The sequence below is a fragment of the Panthera leo genome, chromosome B4 (assembly GCF_018350215.1).
Source record: "Panthera leo isolate Ple1 chromosome B4, P.leo_Ple1_pat1.1, whole genome shotgun sequence".
Taxonomy (NCBI): Eukaryota; Metazoa; Chordata; class Mammalia; order Carnivora; family Felidae; genus Panthera; species Panthera leo.
Window position 1 is genome coordinate 53059950 of NC_056685.1, and position 19074 is coordinate 53079023.

General features: G+C 37.7%; 1 protein-coding gene across 3 annotated transcripts in view; it reads left to right on the forward strand.

Moving 5' to 3' along the window:
- Nucleotides 1-1194: 1194 nt before the first annotated feature.
- Nucleotides 1195-19074, forward strand: part of PDE3A (phosphodiesterase 3A) — a 321058-nt gene continuing 303178 nt past the window's right edge. The window contains exon 1 of one of the 3 annotated variants that reach the window (XM_042945939.1): nt 1195-2154. In XM_042945939.1, coding sequence (XP_042801873.1) covers nt 1195-2154 — 960 coding nt within the window. Of the gene's footprint in view, nt 2155-4379; nt 4732-19074 lie in introns of those variants that run through there. The other 2 variants (XM_042945940.1, XM_042945941.1) reach the window with 2 other exon arrangements.

Consider the following 19074-nt stretch of genomic DNA (forward strand, 5'->3'; position numbering starts at 1 on the left):
AGTAGGCAAGGACAATCCTTTTTTCCTAACGTCCTAGGAAGCTCGGCCTGAGGGCCAGCCGCAGAAACCCGCAACCCCTGGCTTCAGTAAGCTGGGCGGTGGTAGACCAGCCTCAGCAACCCTTTCTCCAACGTGCTCAAGTGCGTGCGGGACCCGCTCAGGAGAATGCCGCAAAGCGCTGAAAGCAGCGCCTCCTCCGGGGGAGGAGGCGGGAACTCGGCTGGGAAAGCTTTCCTAGGGAGTTGCCTTAAAGAAAGCAGCAAGCAAGCTGAGTCGCTGATCACTCCAGTTGCCCGCTTTTTTAATACAGTTTTAACCAGTCGTCTAAACTCGTTTCCCTTTTGCAAAACTGCAAATCGCCACCTACATCGCACCAAAAAGAAGGGGAGAAAAAAAAAGAAGTAAATCTCGTTCTCCCTTCTCACCCTCCCTTCCTCTCACCCTCCCTTCCTCTCCAGCTCGCTCGCTCTCCCTCCCTCCCTTCTTGCCGCTGCCGCTAGCCTCTCGGACTGTGTCTCTTTCCGACGGGACTTAGCAACTTCTTGGTTATTTCTCAGCCCCCTTTCCATTTTTTTTGCCACCCTTTGCCATGGACTGGACCGACAGACGCAGGGGAGGCTTTGCTTTCTGCCCCGGGGAATGGCGGTTCGCTTCCTGGGGCCGTGCCGGGGAGGATCGGCCGAGGAGAAAGAAAGAGTGATAGAGAAAGAGCTGCAGGAAGGAAGAAAAGGGGCACCTCCAGACGCCGCGGGCCCGGCGCGCTGCAGCGCAACGCCGAGCGCCGCACGAGATGGCCCCGAGCTCGCCCCGCGCCTCCGGCTCCTCCAGCGGCTGCAGCCCCCGTGCGCGGGGCGCGTGGGGCAATTTTTAAAATCCTGAAGTAGGAAGAGACCCCGGAGGATAGAAATCGGGGGTGGGGGTGGAGCACAATTTTTAAGAGTTTTCCAAAGAGAGAAAAGGAGGAAGTCTGATCGTTTGTGTCTGTGCTAGCTTTTAACTTGAAGGCGTCTCTTTGGAGCATCCAGGATTCCCCAGGAGTTTACTGGGAAGCTGAAACTTGTAGTGGGGCTCGGGGGCCCGGGGAGAAGGAAGGATTCCGAGGGTGGGATTAGGGAGAGGGTGCGTGCGTGCATGTGTGTGTGTCGGGGTGGGGGCGTCGGGGGGACCTTGGGGATTCCGTGAGGAGGGCACACGATGGCAGTGCCCCGCGAGGCCGCCCGAGTCCGAGACAAGCCAGGCCACGGTGGGGTGCATCCAGCCCCCGCCGCGGGCCGGGACTACCCCGCTCGCCCCGGCGCCGCACCGCCGCGGGACTCCGGCAGCCGCGGCCGCTGGAGAGACCTGGTGCTGCAGCCGCTCCGGCGCTCCCGGAAACTTTCCTCAGCGCTGTGCGCCGGCTCCCTGTCCTTTCTGCTGGCCCTGCTGGTGAGGCTGGTGCGCGGGGAGATCGGCCGGGACCCGGAGCAGAGTAAGGAGGTGGCGGCTGCGGCGGCGGAGGAAGCGGCCCTGGGAGCAGAAGGGGGCGTCTTCCCCGGGCTTCGGGGAGGTGCTCCCGGGGGCGGCGCGCCGCTCAGCCCCTGGCTGCAGCCCTCGGCGCTGCTCTTCAGTCTCCTGTGTGCCTTCTTCTGGATGGGCTTGTACCTCCTGCGCGCCGGGGTGCGCCTGCCTCTGGCCGTCTCACTGCTGGCAGCCTGCTGCGGGGGGGAAGCGCTCGTCCAGATTGGGCTGGGCGTCGGGGAGGATCACTTACTCTCGCTCCCGGCCGCGGGGGTGGTGCTCAGCTGCTTGGCCGCCGCGACATGGCTGGTGCTGAGGCTGAGGCTGGGCGTACTCATGATCGCCTTGACTAGCGCGGTCAGGACCGTGTCCCTCATTTCCTTAGAGAGGTTCAAGGTCGCCTGGAGACCTTACCTGGCGTACTTGGCCGGCGTGCTGGGGCTCCTCCTGGCCAGGTACGTGGAGCAAATCTTGCCGCAGCCCGCGGGGGCGGCTCCGAGGGAGCATTTCGGGTCCCAGCTGATTGCTGGGACCAGGGAAGATATCCCAGTATTTAAGAGGAGGAGGCGGTCCAGTTCCGTGGTGTCCGCCGAGATGTCCGGCTGCAGCAGCAAGTCTCATCGGAGGACCTCCCTGCCCTGCATACCGAGGGAACAGGTAAGCGCTGGCAAGCTCTTCTCTCTCGCCTCTCGGGAAGACTCGAAACGCTTGGGATTCGCCCCAAAGTGGAGGGAATCCCAGAACTGGGTACTAAAGCAAAGATAGCCTAGAAAAGAGCTCTAACTTCAGACCTAGTAGGAAACTAGACACGTATTCTCCTCGTCTCCCACAGTATTTTACAACCTGAACAACAGAAACAATAATAAGTAACAAAACTAGGTGGCGTTTGCAGGGTCTTCCACAGCTGGGTCAACTTTTTAGATGTGCTACACCTGGCGTTTGACTTCCCTCCACTTAAGTACTCTCGTAGCTTTACAAATGTAGCAGAAATCTTTCAATGCAGCTTTTTAGCACTGGGTGATTTTTCAACACGTGGATCTTACTAGATTTTTAAAATACTTTTGATAAAGTTTCATCCAAAGTGACAAATGTTTATGGAAGTCAGTAAAAGCAAAGAATGCTTGAAGGTGAGGTGTTGATACACGCTTTCTGGCTTTGCGGTAAGTTTTCCTTGAAGAGGCTGCATCTGGTGGTGCCCAGTTTGTTTTTAAATGTAACTTGGGGACATAGTTATTTATGTGCTAATGTGTTTTGTATCCTAATGATAAACTTCTATTTGGGGAACAATATGTCTGAACTGCGGAATTTGTCAAAGTCTTGAACTGAGCTCTTAGTGTCAACTAAAAGGAAACATTTCTCTTGAGTGCGCGCTTAAGTGGATGTTTAGAAATTCAAATGAATTTATTCAGATTATGCAGGAAATATTAATTCAGGAGAATAATTCTAAGATTGCTGGTGGTATAAATCTCTCAAAAAGAAAGAAGAGAATTATGAATGAAGGTGTCCTGGGGCGGGGGGGGAAAGGTTAGTGAATTTTGGAGATGAATCTCCTTATCATTAAGGGATTTGAGACCATGGAATATAGTTGCTATAAAGGGCATAAAAGAACAAATCCCAATTTTAAATACAAATTGTTTCTGAAAAGGTATACATAAGTGTTTGCTTCTCTATTCCAAACAGATAATGACACTTAAGGGGGTGGGGGTTGTAGAGAGCTTATTATGTACATAGCAAGTGGAAATTTACACTTTTCCCATTTAAATTTATGCCTACCTATGGTCTTTTTAGGACAACTTTAGTGAGTGGGAGAATGTCCTAATATATAGTAAGCTTTTCTTTTTAGGTTATTCTGTGTAGAATCATGTAGATTCTAAGACCTAGCAGTCACCATATGGTGTGGTGGCTAGTTTGTTTTTGAAATGGAGTTGATTACACAGAATGCAGTTGTTTGACAGTATTTGGCAGAATGGATGACAGCATCATAGTCTCTGTGTTTATTTTAAAACAAATGTACTTATTTAGCTTTTTGTTTAGATAAAGCAAATATTTCTTGGGTATAAGCTTACTCTAAGAGTGAAGTTAAAAACAGGCCACTGACTGATACTTAGTTTTGGTAGAAATTTGGAAATCACCAGAATAAAATAAGCCATCTATTTAAAGGTAAACCAATTAGGGGGAAAACACAGTTCAGTTTCTTTTCAAAGTGTCAGGAGAGAATGTTTTTTAAATGAAAACACCGCTAGTTTAATTACAGTTTGAACACTTTTCTTTGACTTGAAGGGGAATGTGATATGATCATTGCAAGATTGAACCATACTTTGTAAGGCAAATCTGTGATTTAATCATAAATAGCTTGACCACAAATTAATATTACTTAACCTCTTACATTTCTGAAATTCCATACAACATTTAGAAGTTAAGGAGCTCCAAGTGGATTTAATGTAAAGGTGTTTAGGTGAGTTAACTAGCAGTGTTAATTATCCTACAGATTTTTCTTGGTTTTCTCTGATTTGAATTGATAAATGGAAAATTCAAATAATGTGCAGACTTATAAGAAAACAACTTAGCATTGCATTTTTAAATGTTTTGCTGATTAATGCTGTTGAAAATGCACATTTATAATCTACTTTGGCCATTTTCTCTGGTTCCTATTTTTTTTTAAGACTGTTTATGAAGAAAGTTCTCAAGTGAGAGAGACTAGATCTCTTATGGTTGATGGAAAAACAAGGTTACATTTAGTAGAAATTTAGATCCTTGAAGTTTTAATGAGGGTACTGGTTAGTGTGTGCGTATTACTTAAGACTAGTTTTCATATACGGCTCATTAAAGTTGTTGCTGAGTAGAATGGGGGGGGGTGGGTGGGTGGGAACTAACATGGAATAGTCTCTTACAAGGTAGGGCAATATCTCATACGTTAGCCTAACTGTGTGAAAAGTTCAGGAGCTATATAATAAAAGGCTTATCTGTTTTATCATAAGGAAACAAACTTCTGGTTAAGAGTGCAAAGTGTACACTGTCATCTGCATACTTTATGAAGTCAAGAATCAAAATACTTGTAAAGCACATATATGTCCCTGCCCTGAATGCTACCTTTATGAAAGAATGTCTGTTCTCAACTCAAGATGATAAGCAACAAGTGAATTTTAAATGGAGGTGTAAGGACATAAAGCCCAGAAAGGCTGGCAGAGGCCTCTTGAGAAATTACTTGGACCTTGCTCATTGCGAGGTTTAAAGGTGAGAGAATTTCAGCCTTTTCTTCTCTGTATGAATGGTAGTGGCCGCTTGCTTGCGAACTACCTCTTTTCAATGACTCGATTCTAAAAGGTCAAGGAGAATGGATGATAAAAATTCTCGGAAGACAAACCAACTGACAGATATTTTCCTCCCTTTTCCCCCTTTCTTCCTGAACCATGGCTAAGTCTACAGATTGGATACTGCACATGGGATTAGTTTTGCAGTGTGGATGATGAAGATGGCTTTAAGCAAAGGAAGGAGAAATAGGGCTAGTCCTCAGTCACAGAATTAATCTGATACTGGGTCTGTCTGTGAATGCAAGTGGAGGTATCTTGACTCTTCGTAAAGAAAAGTTTGTAATATTTGTGTGGCTTTTAGTTCAGTAGTATACTAGTCCAGTATCCTCAAGACTCAGGCTGATTTTGTAGATCAGTGTGTCAAACTGCACTTTTTTGGTTGGCACATGTGTGTCCATTATGGTATATGTATCTTTTCTAAGTGGGTGTTCGTTCACATTCTAGAGCAGATCTGTCTCTCTCAAGTTATCACTGCACTGTCTAAACACTGGACTATACAGAGATACTTAGAATTTCTTGAATTACTAGATATTTTGTGTGGTTAATGCTATTTTTCAATATAAAATTTTAATTATGAAATTTTTACCATTTGGAAATTGTGTTTGAAGTGGTGTCTCTATTCTCTTTATATGTCAAAGAACACCATTGGCTGGTCATTCCTCTCTAATTACTGTGACCACCTTGCACTTTCAATTTTGAAAGATTCCTAACCAATGCTATTTTATTTTGGTTACATGTCAAGAATTTAGTATTTTTGCCTATGGCTTCACACAAAATACACCCCAGGTATGTGTCTGTCTCTGTTCGTGTTATTTGGACCACTCATTGACAAAATTCTTTAGGATGGATACCGTATCCGTCAGAAATGTACGGCTATATACTTTATATTGTATAATTAAAATTCAAAATGTTCATTTCCCTAAAAACTCTTAAACATCTTTAGCAACAACAGATTTTTGTAGGAATGTAGTGGAGCCTGGTGGTTGGTTGTCAAAAGTGGAATCAAGTTTTTCATCATTGACGTAAGAAAGACATTTTGAAATGAAAAAGCAAGTAGCAACAATAAAACAAAAATATGAGAAATAGGTATGCTTTTTGCTGCTAGACACAGATAGGCCTTGATACATCTTTTATATGGAAAAGTATAACTTCTGTTTATAGTGTGGCTATAAAAATACAGAATTATTTCTTTTGAAAGTAGACTATATTGTCCTTTGAGTTCCTAATACATTTAAGTATAATACACTATATTCCTCAAACTGAATAAATTTCAGAAACAATCATAGGTTTTTAATTTTATAACATTTCAGTAGGATAACTCAGCTTATGGTGATACAAAGAACAATACTGATTATTTATGACCTGCTGACAGAATTAAAATTAATTAATCTCAACTTCTGAAAACATTAAAAAAGAAAAACACAAGGCTTTCTTATCCCTTGGGAAAGGTAAAGGAAAATAATTTTGTGTGTTTGTGGGGACAAAATTGTGATTTTTACTTTGTATATACAGATAAATTTAAAGCATACTGAAAAAACGGTTTTAACTGACAGAAATAGTCAGTGAATCTATATAAATTTACAGAGGTTGGAAGGAGTCAAACAGTAATTTTACTCTTTCTGTATTGAGTCTAAAGTGTAAAAAGTTAAAACTGTAGAACTGAAAGAAATGCTGTGTATGCTGGGCTGTCATGTTAATTAAATAAACAACCAGAACAGTGACTCTGTGTATGAAATACATTTTGAAAAGCCTGGGCAGGGGTGCAGGCAGGCAGGGGTGAGTGACACTGGCATGAAAAAGCATTCATTGTATTTGTAGTGACATTTGTGTGAATTTGTTGTATTCTATTAGGAAATAAAATTCTGAGACTAATCTTTGCACGACTCTAGTTGAATAAAGGCTTTACTAAATTTAATTTCACTTCTCCTTTAAATAGAATTGAAATGGAATGTTTATGACCCTCAAAATTAGAAAGATTTCTATATGTTTTAAGATTTCAGTTAATATGGTTGGTGCCAGTAACATCCCAATAGAGTCTATGTGGATTAACACAAGTTTTCAATGATGTCTATCGAATGAATGAGTTTATTTTGGATTTAGGATAGGAGTTGTATTTTTCAGGAAACATTATTGTTGTGAGATGTAATCTCATGGATGTAGGAAGGTAATCAATGCAACTGTTGTAGCATGTGGTATCCTAAAGAGATTTTGACATGCAGACACAGTGCCTTTGCATAGGGCAAGTTTCTTTGGCTTTGTGAAATTATGTGTGACCCTACATGTTTGTGGTGAATTGTTTATTTAGTTGGTCTTCTGTCTCCTATCCCATCAAGTCTTCCTCCTCCTCCTCTTCTCTTGTGATATTTATAATTGTATCTTTGAAAAAACCCTCAAGATATGAGATTGAAAACCTAATTTGTGTTTGTTTTCTACATTCATGTTTTTAATGAAGCTCTATTAAATAATTCATAATGAACCTCAGAAGGTTCAGGTATCTTCATATTCTTATATTTAAATTTGCTCGGTTAATATTCAAATGAATATTATTTTTTTGTATGGGAATTTAAATCCTCCTACCAAAAAATTGGTAGTATTTTTTAGAAGGATCTCCTACCTCCCCAATAAGGATCTTAGGGAATTGTCTTAACTTGGATCTAAGAATATAATGCTATTGTCAACATAAAATACACAGCTTACTGTCTGGAAGAAAAATATCTTGAAGATGTTGAATAAATTGTAGTTCAGAGAAAGATCTGTTGGATAAAAATTTTCAAAAATATTAGTCGGCTATATGTGTTCACCATAAATGTATACTACGGTTTTAAAAGAAGATGCTACATTTAACGAATGTTATCAGTAAAGGTCTTTGGTCAGTGAACCTCTCGAATGTCATATCAGCACATTTTATATATTAGGCCTTGTGCGAAAAGCCATACAAATTATACACAGATATAATATAGTACTTGTCTCTCCAGAGCTTAAAGCCAGTTAGGGTAATGAGAGATCAACATAAGAAAAGGGGAAATCAGTAAAATAGCTAAATGACCTCTTAGATAATAGTTGAAAGAATGCATATAATGGCTGAGCGTAGGTTTTACATCTAGATCCAGAACCATTCATCTCTTCTCTGAAATTTTATGCAAAACTTCATCTGTTCATTTTTCTGGGATAAAAGTCTATAGTTTCATAGATTTTCATAACTTCCTCATTACTGATTAAACATAAATGTTTTTAGAATTTCAGTAATTTTGCATTTTGAAGACAGAATTTTTTATTTGAAATGGAAGTTACATTAGTATACCTTTATAGTACTTCTGAAATAAAGCTATTACAGGATTTAGGAAGTTACACTTCAATATAGTACAATGATTGTTTTCATATCCTGAGGTAGTTTATGGCCTTAAGTAGTCTGTAGCAAGGAGATCTCAAAATGCTCAATTCTGTACAGTTTGTAGTTAAGAGACTAAAATTAGTCTGATTTTAGAAGAAACAGGGAAAGTCAGCTAAATGTATGTAGTCAGACTGAGGCAAAATGTTGGTTTTTATCCATTTTTCTCTTGGGCCTGAATATGCTGCTTGGGGAAGAGTAGGAAAGGAGCCAGGCTGGTAAATTTAAGTATCATTTGTGAGTTGCACATGGAAAGAATTCTAAATTCTCATTCAGAATTTGAATAAAACCCATTGAATGGACAAATAACAGAAAACTTGAGCCCTTACAATGAATTTTCTGGTTATCAAAGTACCAGGTAGCCTCTGTAATGTATCATTCAGGACTTTGTTCCATGATTGAATATTAATTGCATTGCAAAGTCTAACTTTGTGGAGTCTTTATCTCATCAAAGAAGAGCATGCTCTGGTGGCTTGACTATTGATTTTTGTTTTTATTTTAGTTTTTTATATCTATTTAAAAATGTTCAGGATTTCAAAATCCAAGGCAAAAAGTAATCTGCACATCAGTAAAGCATTTCTTTGTTAGCAAAAACAGCTGGTGGTTTTTGTTCACCTAAGTTATTTTGCATGGTTTCCTCAGGAATCCATTAAAATGTAAGTAAATAGGATGTAATATTAGAGGAGGTTGTGAAGAACATTGCCATTTATAAGGTGGAAAGCTAGTTGGGAAAAATCAGCAACTAAACAAGTTCAGCCTGTTTGATTTGATTAGAGCTGTCATTTGTTATCGAGGAATCTGAATGATCATTAAAGACTTTTAAATATAGCTAGTCCTGCTAAAATGGTAATAAAATTACTTAAATGTGTTCATGTTGTCATCCTGAGATAGTAATAAAATTACTATAGTGTACTTTTTTCTCTCATCCTAAGAAAGTTTCATCCTATGAATATAGATATAAAGAGCATATTATGTCTCTTGGTGTATATGTCCACATGGGTACATGTGTGCATGCCTATGTGTGTGATTTTTTTCCTCTGCCAGGAAATTGCTTTGGTTGTACCAATTTAGTGGAGAAACAGTGTCACCCAGTGGCTTTGATGAAAACAGTCTTGTAAACATTATAGATAAGCGCTGTCCAATAGAAATCTAACATGAGCCACGTATTTAATTTTATATTTTCGAGCAGCCACATAGAAAAGTAAAAAGAAACCGGTGAAATCCACGATAGTCATATTTAAAGTAATCCATTATGTCATATCAACATAAAATCAATATAAAAATATCAGGATATTTTGCATTTTTTTTTGTTGCTGTTGTAAATTTAAATACCTGGTGTATGTTTTACACTTACAGCATATCTCAGTTTTGTGTGGCCACATTTCAAGTACTCAAATGATATATGTAACTAATGGCTACCTTTTTGGACAGTGCAGCTGTACTTAAAACAATTTTTTTAAATGTTTATTTATTTATTTTGAGAGTGTGTGAGCAGGAGGGGAGGAGAGAGAGAGAGAGAGAGAGACACGGACAGAGAGAATCTCAAGCAGGCTCTGCACTAGGCTCTACACTGTTAGTGCAGAGCCTGACACAGGGCTTAAATTCACAAAACAGTGAGATCATGACCTGAGCCCAAACTGAGTCAGATGCTTAACTGACTGAGCCATCCAGGTGCCCCTACCTTTTAAACAAATGATATATTTGAATATGCATGTGACCTGTTCAGTTATAATGAATGGCAAGTCTATGTAGATTTAATAATGGCACTTGATATACAATCAAATTTATAAGTGACCTTAGTAACTCTTTCTTGTACCACTAACTGCTACACTAATAGGTGGTAAGTCTGTTTTTCGTCTTTTCTTCATTTCACATTATTGCACATATTTAAAAATATTATTTTAATTGGAGGGGAGTTTCACAGACTTCTTGAATAAGGAGACTTTATGTTTACATGATTCGTAACAGTATTAAAATTGCCAGTTATTTATGATTCTGCCTTTCAGAGTTTGATTTTTAACAGGGATTGCTTGTGTGGACAGTGTGACCATGTGATTAGTCACGTTCATGGTGATTAGTGTATAATTGGGTTATCTAATGTCTCTTTAGAAATGAAAGTGTTTATGTTTATAGTGCAGGTCGTTATCTTGGTAACTTAGGAAACTAAAGTGACAAACCTGCTGGTAATTTTAATGGACGAAAAGTATAACAGTGTCTGTAAAGGGCTGATGACTTCTCACCATTGTTTATGCAAACACTATACAAAACGAAATGGAAATAGTTCTATTTTGTGTATAGAAAGGATTAGAGATTCAGGTAGTATGGAATTTCAAGACTAGGGATTGAGATGAGTTGGCTTTGGAGCTCTGTGTGATTTCAAACTGCAGGGTGAACTCAGAAAAAGGTACAGGTTTTGAAAAAGGTAGTGATTTTTGAATGTCCCCTTCCATCTCCTCTCCCCAAACTCCACAAAGTTGTTAACTCTAGGCAATGTTCCAATATTACATTGAGAATGCAGGGAAAATTACTTTTTGTATAAGGCATGTTGCTTTATATACACAGATACATACAATGATTTTTTTTTAAGTATGTGTTTATTTTGTGTATAATGGTTTATATCTGTGTGTGATGCTTGTGGTGACCTTTGATTTATAAATTCCTTTTCTTTGAGCCAGGCCCATTATTTATCTTTGCATTCCAGAATAAAAATAGTGAGATACATAGATTTTTCACGTATCACTTGGGAAATCTAAAATGAACAAAAGGCAGTAGAATCATGATATGCAAAGAAGCACATTTAGCTAAAATGAAATAATGTGAACTCAGGCTCACTCCTGGTGAAGTTGGCTAAATTTAGACTTCTTGAAGTAGCTAGCTGGAGAATAAAGTATCATAATAATCATAACTGTTACTTGAAAGAGTTTGTATTTGAACTAGTCATTCACCCTGGCTAATTTTTGAAATTGCTTTAAAAAATGCAGAAGTTGGTCGTGTAAAACTTTTTTTGCCAGTCATCTTTTCTGATAAAGTGTGTGTGTGTGTGTGTGTGTGTGTGTGTGTGTGTGTGTGTGTGTGTGTTTCAAAGAAATGCTTTTAATTCGTGTGTTTTTAACCTAGGAGATTCTTCTCCCTCAGAGTATATTTAAAATTTGAGGAATACCTTTCTATCCCCCACACCCCACAGTACCCTGTCAGATTATGGAAATAATTTTATGCAAGAAGCTTGTGGTTTTGATTTAATAGGATTTTAATAAAAATATTCCATCTTCTGAAGGAAGTTTAAATAACTGAATATTTATGCTATGTCTATGGCAAGTGTTTGCCTCTGTCCAGGTATAATCCACTTAAATGAAGTTTGAACTCATTAAAAATGTTCTTTTGGGAATGCTTTATTTTGTGGCAACCCACGTGGAGTCGGCACTCTTACCTAAACGCTAGTTTAAAAATGAAGGAAATAGTTCTTACTTTTAAACTAAGCATTGCATATGATTCAATTCACAGGTCCACTTAGGCAATGCTCCTCATGAGGCATGGTGATACAAAGCATCCCCTTGTTTGGTAGTTTGTATTTTGGGGTCCTGACCCCTCAACAGACTCTCAAAGTTTGAAAAGCAGAGGACCTGTTGAGTTGCCTAGGCTACCTTCAAACTTTGCTTTCTAGGCTAACGAACTAACGTCAGACTCTGATCATAACTGTTTTCATTGTAAAAGAATCAAACTTCATAGCCTGCTCCAGCCCAGCGCCTTGCTCATTGTGGGTGCCGGCTGGCAGGTGTAATGGATGGAAAAGAAATAAATGACTTTTAATCTGAAATATTTATCTCCCTAATCTACTGATTGACCTAGTGATTAAACGGATTTAAGTGAATTTCTATGGAAAGTAGAAAAGAAATAGCCTATCAGCTAGCCCACAAACTTAGATTTTTAACGTATTTGTATTTTTATTACTTAAAAAACTATTCTCTTGCATGTGTCAGATAAGGGGCTGAATTTGCTGTGCTCTTACTGGGAGGAAGTCCCACTTTCAGCATGAGTCCTAGATATTTATTTTTAGCTCATTCCGAACTGAAAATAACCAAAGCTACCACCAAGATCCTTACAGTGTAAATGTTAAAACAAGTTTTGAAATTAGGTACATTTTTTTTAGAAAAATAAAAATTGAAGTCTTCTAAGCCTTCTCCATGTTCAACTGATAAATTAATTGACAAAGAATAAGCATTGACTTTATTTGTTCCCTTCACTTTCTGCAAAGAGTTGGCAGGTGATCTGAACCGCCGCCCTTGTATACTGTGTCAGTCTCTATTTTTGTTAGAGGTTCTTACTGAATAGCTGTATATCTGGAAACGTCTAATGTAAAGTAAATCTCTCTTTTTTTCTTTTAATTGTGCTCAATTACGAAATCTGATTTGGGTCCGTTGTTTCCAGAGATGACTTGTCAATTGTGCTAAATAATCTAGAAACTTGGTGGCATAATTGTAGAGTCCAGATGAGCTGAAAAACCAGAAATGGGCACCATTTTCTTGAGATGGCAAGTTTTAGTTTATCCAATTATTTTGATATATCTAGTTTTTAATAGAACTTGTTAAGATAGAAAGCTTTAAGACCAACAATATTTTGTTGCTGAAGTTTTAATACTTAATAGAGATATTGTCATAGCCTTTCACTGAAATCAGAAATATCTCTTTTCAGCATGGTAGTCAGATTATCATGCCCTTAGATAAACTGGGAGTACAAGTGTAGTGGAAAAAATGTTACGTTCAACTATATTATATAGTGACAAGTTTCTTTTACTTTGTGGATGTCAAATGGTCTCATAGGTAGATTTTTTTTTTTTGAAAGGTTGCCGTTACTGAAAACTATCAAGAGTTTGAGATTTCTTTAAATATATTATTTTTTAAAAACCTGAATGTTTCTATTTGAAAAAAATAAATTACAAACTAAGAATTTAGTCCTAAATTTGTATTTTGAAATAAGCAAAATATATTTTTGAAAATAAGCCATTTCCAATTTGACATTTTAATACAAAATTTAGAAGCAAAATCTTTTAACTACATTTTGGGACAGGAAGCTAGCTATGTGTCTGTACCATCTTGAATGGTGTCTGTTTTTACTCTTAATGATCTGTTTTTGCTCTGATTGGAATTGTTTTTGCTAGATAAGCAGCACCTAAATTATAGCCCAGTTTTTAAGGCAGTAGCCTCATATTGTCGGCTTCTTTTTATTTCTTTTTGCTTGAATAATAATTGAATCGGCTCTTCTTAACCCTTTTAAAGAATGACACTAGAACTTTTAAATGTCTGGTGGAACTTCTGTAAGGAATTAAGTAGTCCTAAATGAAAAGTGTGAGAATTTGGTTAGGAATGTTGGGTACAGATAGAAATGGACACTGATTAAGTTATCTAAAAAAGTGGCGTTGGGAAATGGAAACTGCCCGCAGTAAATGAGTGGAACAAATTAAGGCTGGTATTTGCTTGTGCAGAAAGAAGGCTAGATCAAAATCAAAGGAATAATTCCTCAGCTTAAAAACATATATTTACTGTATAGTCTTTTGGGGTTATAAATTGGTGCACTTAAAATCTAGAACTTTTTGTGATTTGGAAAAAGGGGAAGACCTGAGAGAGTCACTTCTGGACACTGGGCAGGAAGCCCATCCATGTATTGGGTCAGGATCTGTCTTCAGACCAAAAGCACTTAGATTATTTTTCAGAAGTCGTGATGCTACTTGTGAACTTTCCTGACATTATTACTTTCCAAGACATTGATTCATAGTCTTTACTTCTTTAGTGCATTTACCACTTTGACTTATAAATGTACTCTTATGGCAATCTTGTGTGACCTTTTTTTTTTATTTTTTTGTACCTCTTATGGGCCCAGATTGATTAAAAATGTCAGCAACTAGGGGCTCCTGGCTGGCTCAATCAAAAGAGCATGTGACTCGATCTCAGAGTCATGAGTTCGAACCCCATGTTGGGTGTAGAGATTACTTAAATATTTCAGCAAGTAGATGTATCTCATTTAACATCCAGGACTGTTTCACAATGACTATTTGTTACCTTCTGGGTATATCAGTAAGTCTAGATTCTTAGCTTCTTTTTCCTTGGTGTTAATTAATCTTATATAATTATAATGCTGTGTTAATCAGACTGTTGTTTTATGAATTCTAATAGTGCCTGTTTCTAATTAATAGATTAGTAGACTTCCTTTAGACGCTTTACAAATCTGCAAGGAGATGGCCTGACCTCACCTACTTATAACTGCATATCATCTGGTACTTTCTAAATCCAGTTGCACGCAGTAGTTCTCAAGTTTTAGTGTGAATAAAAATTAGATGGGAAGCATATTAAAATGAAAATTTCTAGGTCCTATGGTGAGATATCCTGATTTACTTATGTGTAGAGTGGGGTCTAGAAATATGAGATTTTTAAAATTTAATTTTAGAGAAAGAGTACATGACCGGGAGAGGGGCAGAGGGAGGGAGAGAGAGACTGAATCTCAAGGAGGCTCCATGCTAAGCGTGGAGCCTGACACAGGGCTTGATATCATGACCCTGGGATCATGAGCTGAAATCAAGAGTTGGACACTCAACTGACAGAGCCACCCAGGTACCCCCAGAAGTCTGAAGATTTAAGGTGCACTGTAGGTAGCTCAGTGGAGAAACATGGGGACTACAAACTTCTGTCTACTAAAACTAGACAGAAAGTTCTGACGTCTGCAATCTGATTAAACAAATAAATAGTTAAAAAATGGTTGGTTCAGTGTTGTGGGGAAAACTTCTTTATTTATACATGTGTACAGATTATGGTTTATGAACGTATGACATTCATAAAATTTTCACTTTGATTTCCCCATTGAGGATATCTCCAAAAAATTATTTTACCACTCTGCATATCAATTTATTCTTCTGTAAGATAGGAATAACAATTTTTCTACCTATTTCATATGGCTGTTATAAAACTTAAATACAAATAAATTGCTGTACAAATGTTAAGTAGAGTATATGCACTTTGTAATGTGTACAGGTTTCTTCAACTTTCTGAACTTTAATAATCCATATCATAACATAGAAATAATACAGTCTGTTTTTTTAAGGTGTGAAGATAAAGTTAGTGGAAATAATGGGCATAGGTTTTTGTCAAACATCACTTCTAACTGAATAAGAATAGTATCTATTCCTACCCATTAGGGCCAAGTCATTGAAGGTTGTGGGCTTAATATCAGAAAGTATCAACTTACATGTGATTTAAAAAAAAAAAAACAAGCTTGTAAGTCTTATAAAAGATTTAAGTTTTCTGGAAGTTAATTAAAATGATATAAGATTACAGTTGCTTATGTACAATCAAAGCTGACCAATGAAGAGCCTGAGGAGTCAGACAGATTAACAGTGGAAAGAGAAAAATCTGACAAAGATGGTGAGAGGTGCTTCTGAGGAAAATGATGCGAGTGAAAAAGGATGAAGGGAGATATTGAGGAAAATTGATGGAGTCTTTGAACATGTTTGCAAAAATGGCTGATGATGCTGTTGAGAGTGAGCTTTGCAATCATGTGTCATAGAACCCCATCAGAAACGTGTTTTGTGCTATAGCTGCCATTATAACCCATATTTTGTTTTGAAAGTTTTCTCAGGATTTTTTATTTCATTTTTCATGGTAAAATTCCAGTCTTATCCTTCCTTTTTTTTTTTTTTTCATTATTTACCATTATTCTCAAACAAGGGACTTCCTGCTTATAATCTCTGAAAAATAGCAGTACAGCATAGGCTCAGAAATGACCCTCAGTGGAAGGGGGTAATGGTTTATTTCACCACATAAAAATATTTCTCTAGATGTTCCCTCTTTTTTCTAATTCTCACAGGACTTCAGTACTCAGACCACTTTTCTTCCAGATTTTCCCACTTATTGAATGATCTTTCAGTCTAGTCTGAGGTGGTTATTTTGGTTTGACCTCAGGGGAGCAAGAATCCTGCATCATTTCACTGTACCACCATTGGCTTCAATTTAGAAATTCTTCCTGTGGTAGTCTTCTTTCCCCCCAACTTGGTCATTGAACATTCTCTGGTTTTTGCTTCTGTCATGTAGAAGGAGATGTCAGACAGGTGACAGGAAAGGGCAGTAGATAAGTAAGCCATGGGAGTCATTGCCAGGCCATTGCTCCAAGCAGAATGGGAAGCCATTGAAGGATTTTTGGTAGAGAAAGAATGTAATCAGGCCTATGTTGAACAGGATCTCTGAGGCTTTTTGTGTTGAGTGAGAATAAGTGTTAAGATGGACGAAGAGAAAAGGCTATTGGAACAATTGGGAATTGGACCAAGAGGTAGTGTTAGTGAGAAATATATCTTGAAGGCAGTCCACCAAGATTGGTATTGACTGACTGAACTTCTCTTTGAAGGGAGAAGAGTTTCTTTAAGTTTTCTCTTTTATTCAGAGGCCAAATATTAAGGGAATATCTATATCTTCATTTCCTTTAAAAAATCTGATTGGTTCGACTTTATTGCTTTCCAAGTTTATCTTTTGTCTTTGCTTTTCAGAGGATGTACAAATTGTAAACCCCACTTTCAGGAAAACCATCAGATCTCCTTACATTGAAACAAATTACTTTAAAAAAATTTTTTTTAATGTTTATTTTTGAAGGAGAGAGAGATAGAGCGTGAGCAGGGGAGGGGGCAGAGAGAGAGGGAGACACAGAATCTGAAGCAGGCTTCAGGCTATGAGCTGTCAGCACAGAGCCCGATATGGGACTTGAACTCATGAACCATGAGATCATGACCTAAGCTGAAGTCAGACACTCAACCAACTAAGCCACCTAGGTGCCCACATTGAAACAAATTCTAATCAGATGTCTTATACTCTTCAAATGTCATTAGTTTGTTAGGGTATTATAACATTTGATAAAAGTTGGTTTTGGAATTTTATTCTTACATATGTGTCTTATTATTTTAAAACAAATTTTTAATACATTTAAGTGTCCTCATGCTCTCCCTCTTAAACAGATGTATTTGTAGATGCTTTAACATTTCAGCCTCTAATACAGCAAAAACATTAGACTGTTCAAGGAAAATTCAAGTCTTTCTCTTCTTATTTGTCTTCAAATAGTCTGACAAATCCCATCTTATCTAAAGGCATGCAGCCAGTCCATCCCACACCTTCCTATAGAGGAAAAACTTCTATTTTGTTTTCATATTAAGTCAGACCATTTGTCAACCTACAGAGCACTTCAATGATAGGTGCTATATAAATATTTAAATTCTGATAGCCTGATTGCCCTGCAATTTCTCAGAGTTTGCTAACTCCACACTGTGGTTAATATCTGATTCTGAAACATTTTATGTATTGCTTGAGAGCAACACAAGATAGGAATTTTAAAAAGTGTTAAATGAAGAGTGTTTAATCACATAGGAAAATGTGTTGATGAGTAGAGAGGAAAACTAGGAAACAGAATCAAGAATATGGCAAGCTATCACCTGTAACAACAAAATGCATAACAGAGAGGATAGTTGTCAAAATGTTTGTTGTTTGTATGAGTGCATCATGGGTGATTTTTTTACTTTTCTATTTTCGGTACTTTTAAAGTTTTTAAACCTGAACACACATTTTATAATCAGAAAAACAATTAAAACATTGTAAAGAAATGTAGTCATTTGACATTGTTCTGCTTGACATGTTCAGAAAGCATTTTTAGGACCACCTGCTCCATAGTTGTTGGACCTATGGGCAAAATTAATAAAATTTTGAAGTAAAATTTTACATTCCTGTCTCTTGACCCAGATGGTTGGACAAGCTTAAATTTCTTAGAAGATCAATGTTTAACTGGTATGTGACCCTCTGAAATGGGTTCCTGAAACTCTAGATTGACATATACACAATTTTTGTGATGTGACCTGGAAATATAGTTTCATGAAAGAAATATACATATGCACTGAAATATGTATACATATTTGGAAATGTATTTCAATTTTTACAAAGGCTCTTGGACCTGTTTAGGTTAAAAGGTGGTAGTAAAACTGTAACTGCATTCCTGTGATATGTTGAGATGAATATGAAAACAAATGATGTTCTACTAAGGAGAGACAATTCTTTTTAAAACGTGCATAAGAGAGTACTGAGCCTACTTCACTGATTCTCAGGCCAGTAAAGTTGCAAAAAAGTCAGGTTCATAATGATTTTCAAAGTAATGGATGTTAAAAAAAAATATCTTTGCCTGAAGTCCTTTTAAGTACCAAAGTATTTATTAAATACATAATATAATTTTTCTAATGGTTTATGCATAGTCTAGAAATATAAGCCTTTTTATTTTATAATATTTAAAAAATTTTTATCCATCATTTATATGCAGAAACATGTTATTTTTATGCTTTGCTTTTTCTGCATCTGAGTTATACTGTGTATAATGATTAATTTCAGTTTTACTTGTCAGGATTTTGTTGATTATTCTTTGCATTTCCCATATGAGGCTAAGGAACTTCATATGTTTTCATTTGCTATGGTTTGTTTAAATCGATGAATGGGGGGAAAAGCAGTGTGTGTGTAACATTTTAAAAATTATTTGCACACCTTGGATTATTACCATGCTTTAAGAACTGTAAAGTTATGTAAAACTAAATTTTAAAATATTAAAACAATTTCTGTAACTACCTAAAAACATAAAGACAATGTGTCTACCTATTAAAGAAAAATCTTTGCAGGGGCGCTTGGGTGGCTCATATGATTAAACATCCTACTCTTGTTTTCGGCTCAGGTCTTGATCTCAGGGTCCTGAGTTTGGGCCCGGCATTGGGCTCCACACTGGGTGTGAGCCCACTTAAAAAAAACCTTTGTAGAAATAAATATGATAGAATCAGAGATGGTGTTTAAACAAAACAAAACAAAAAATTTTTACTCAAGC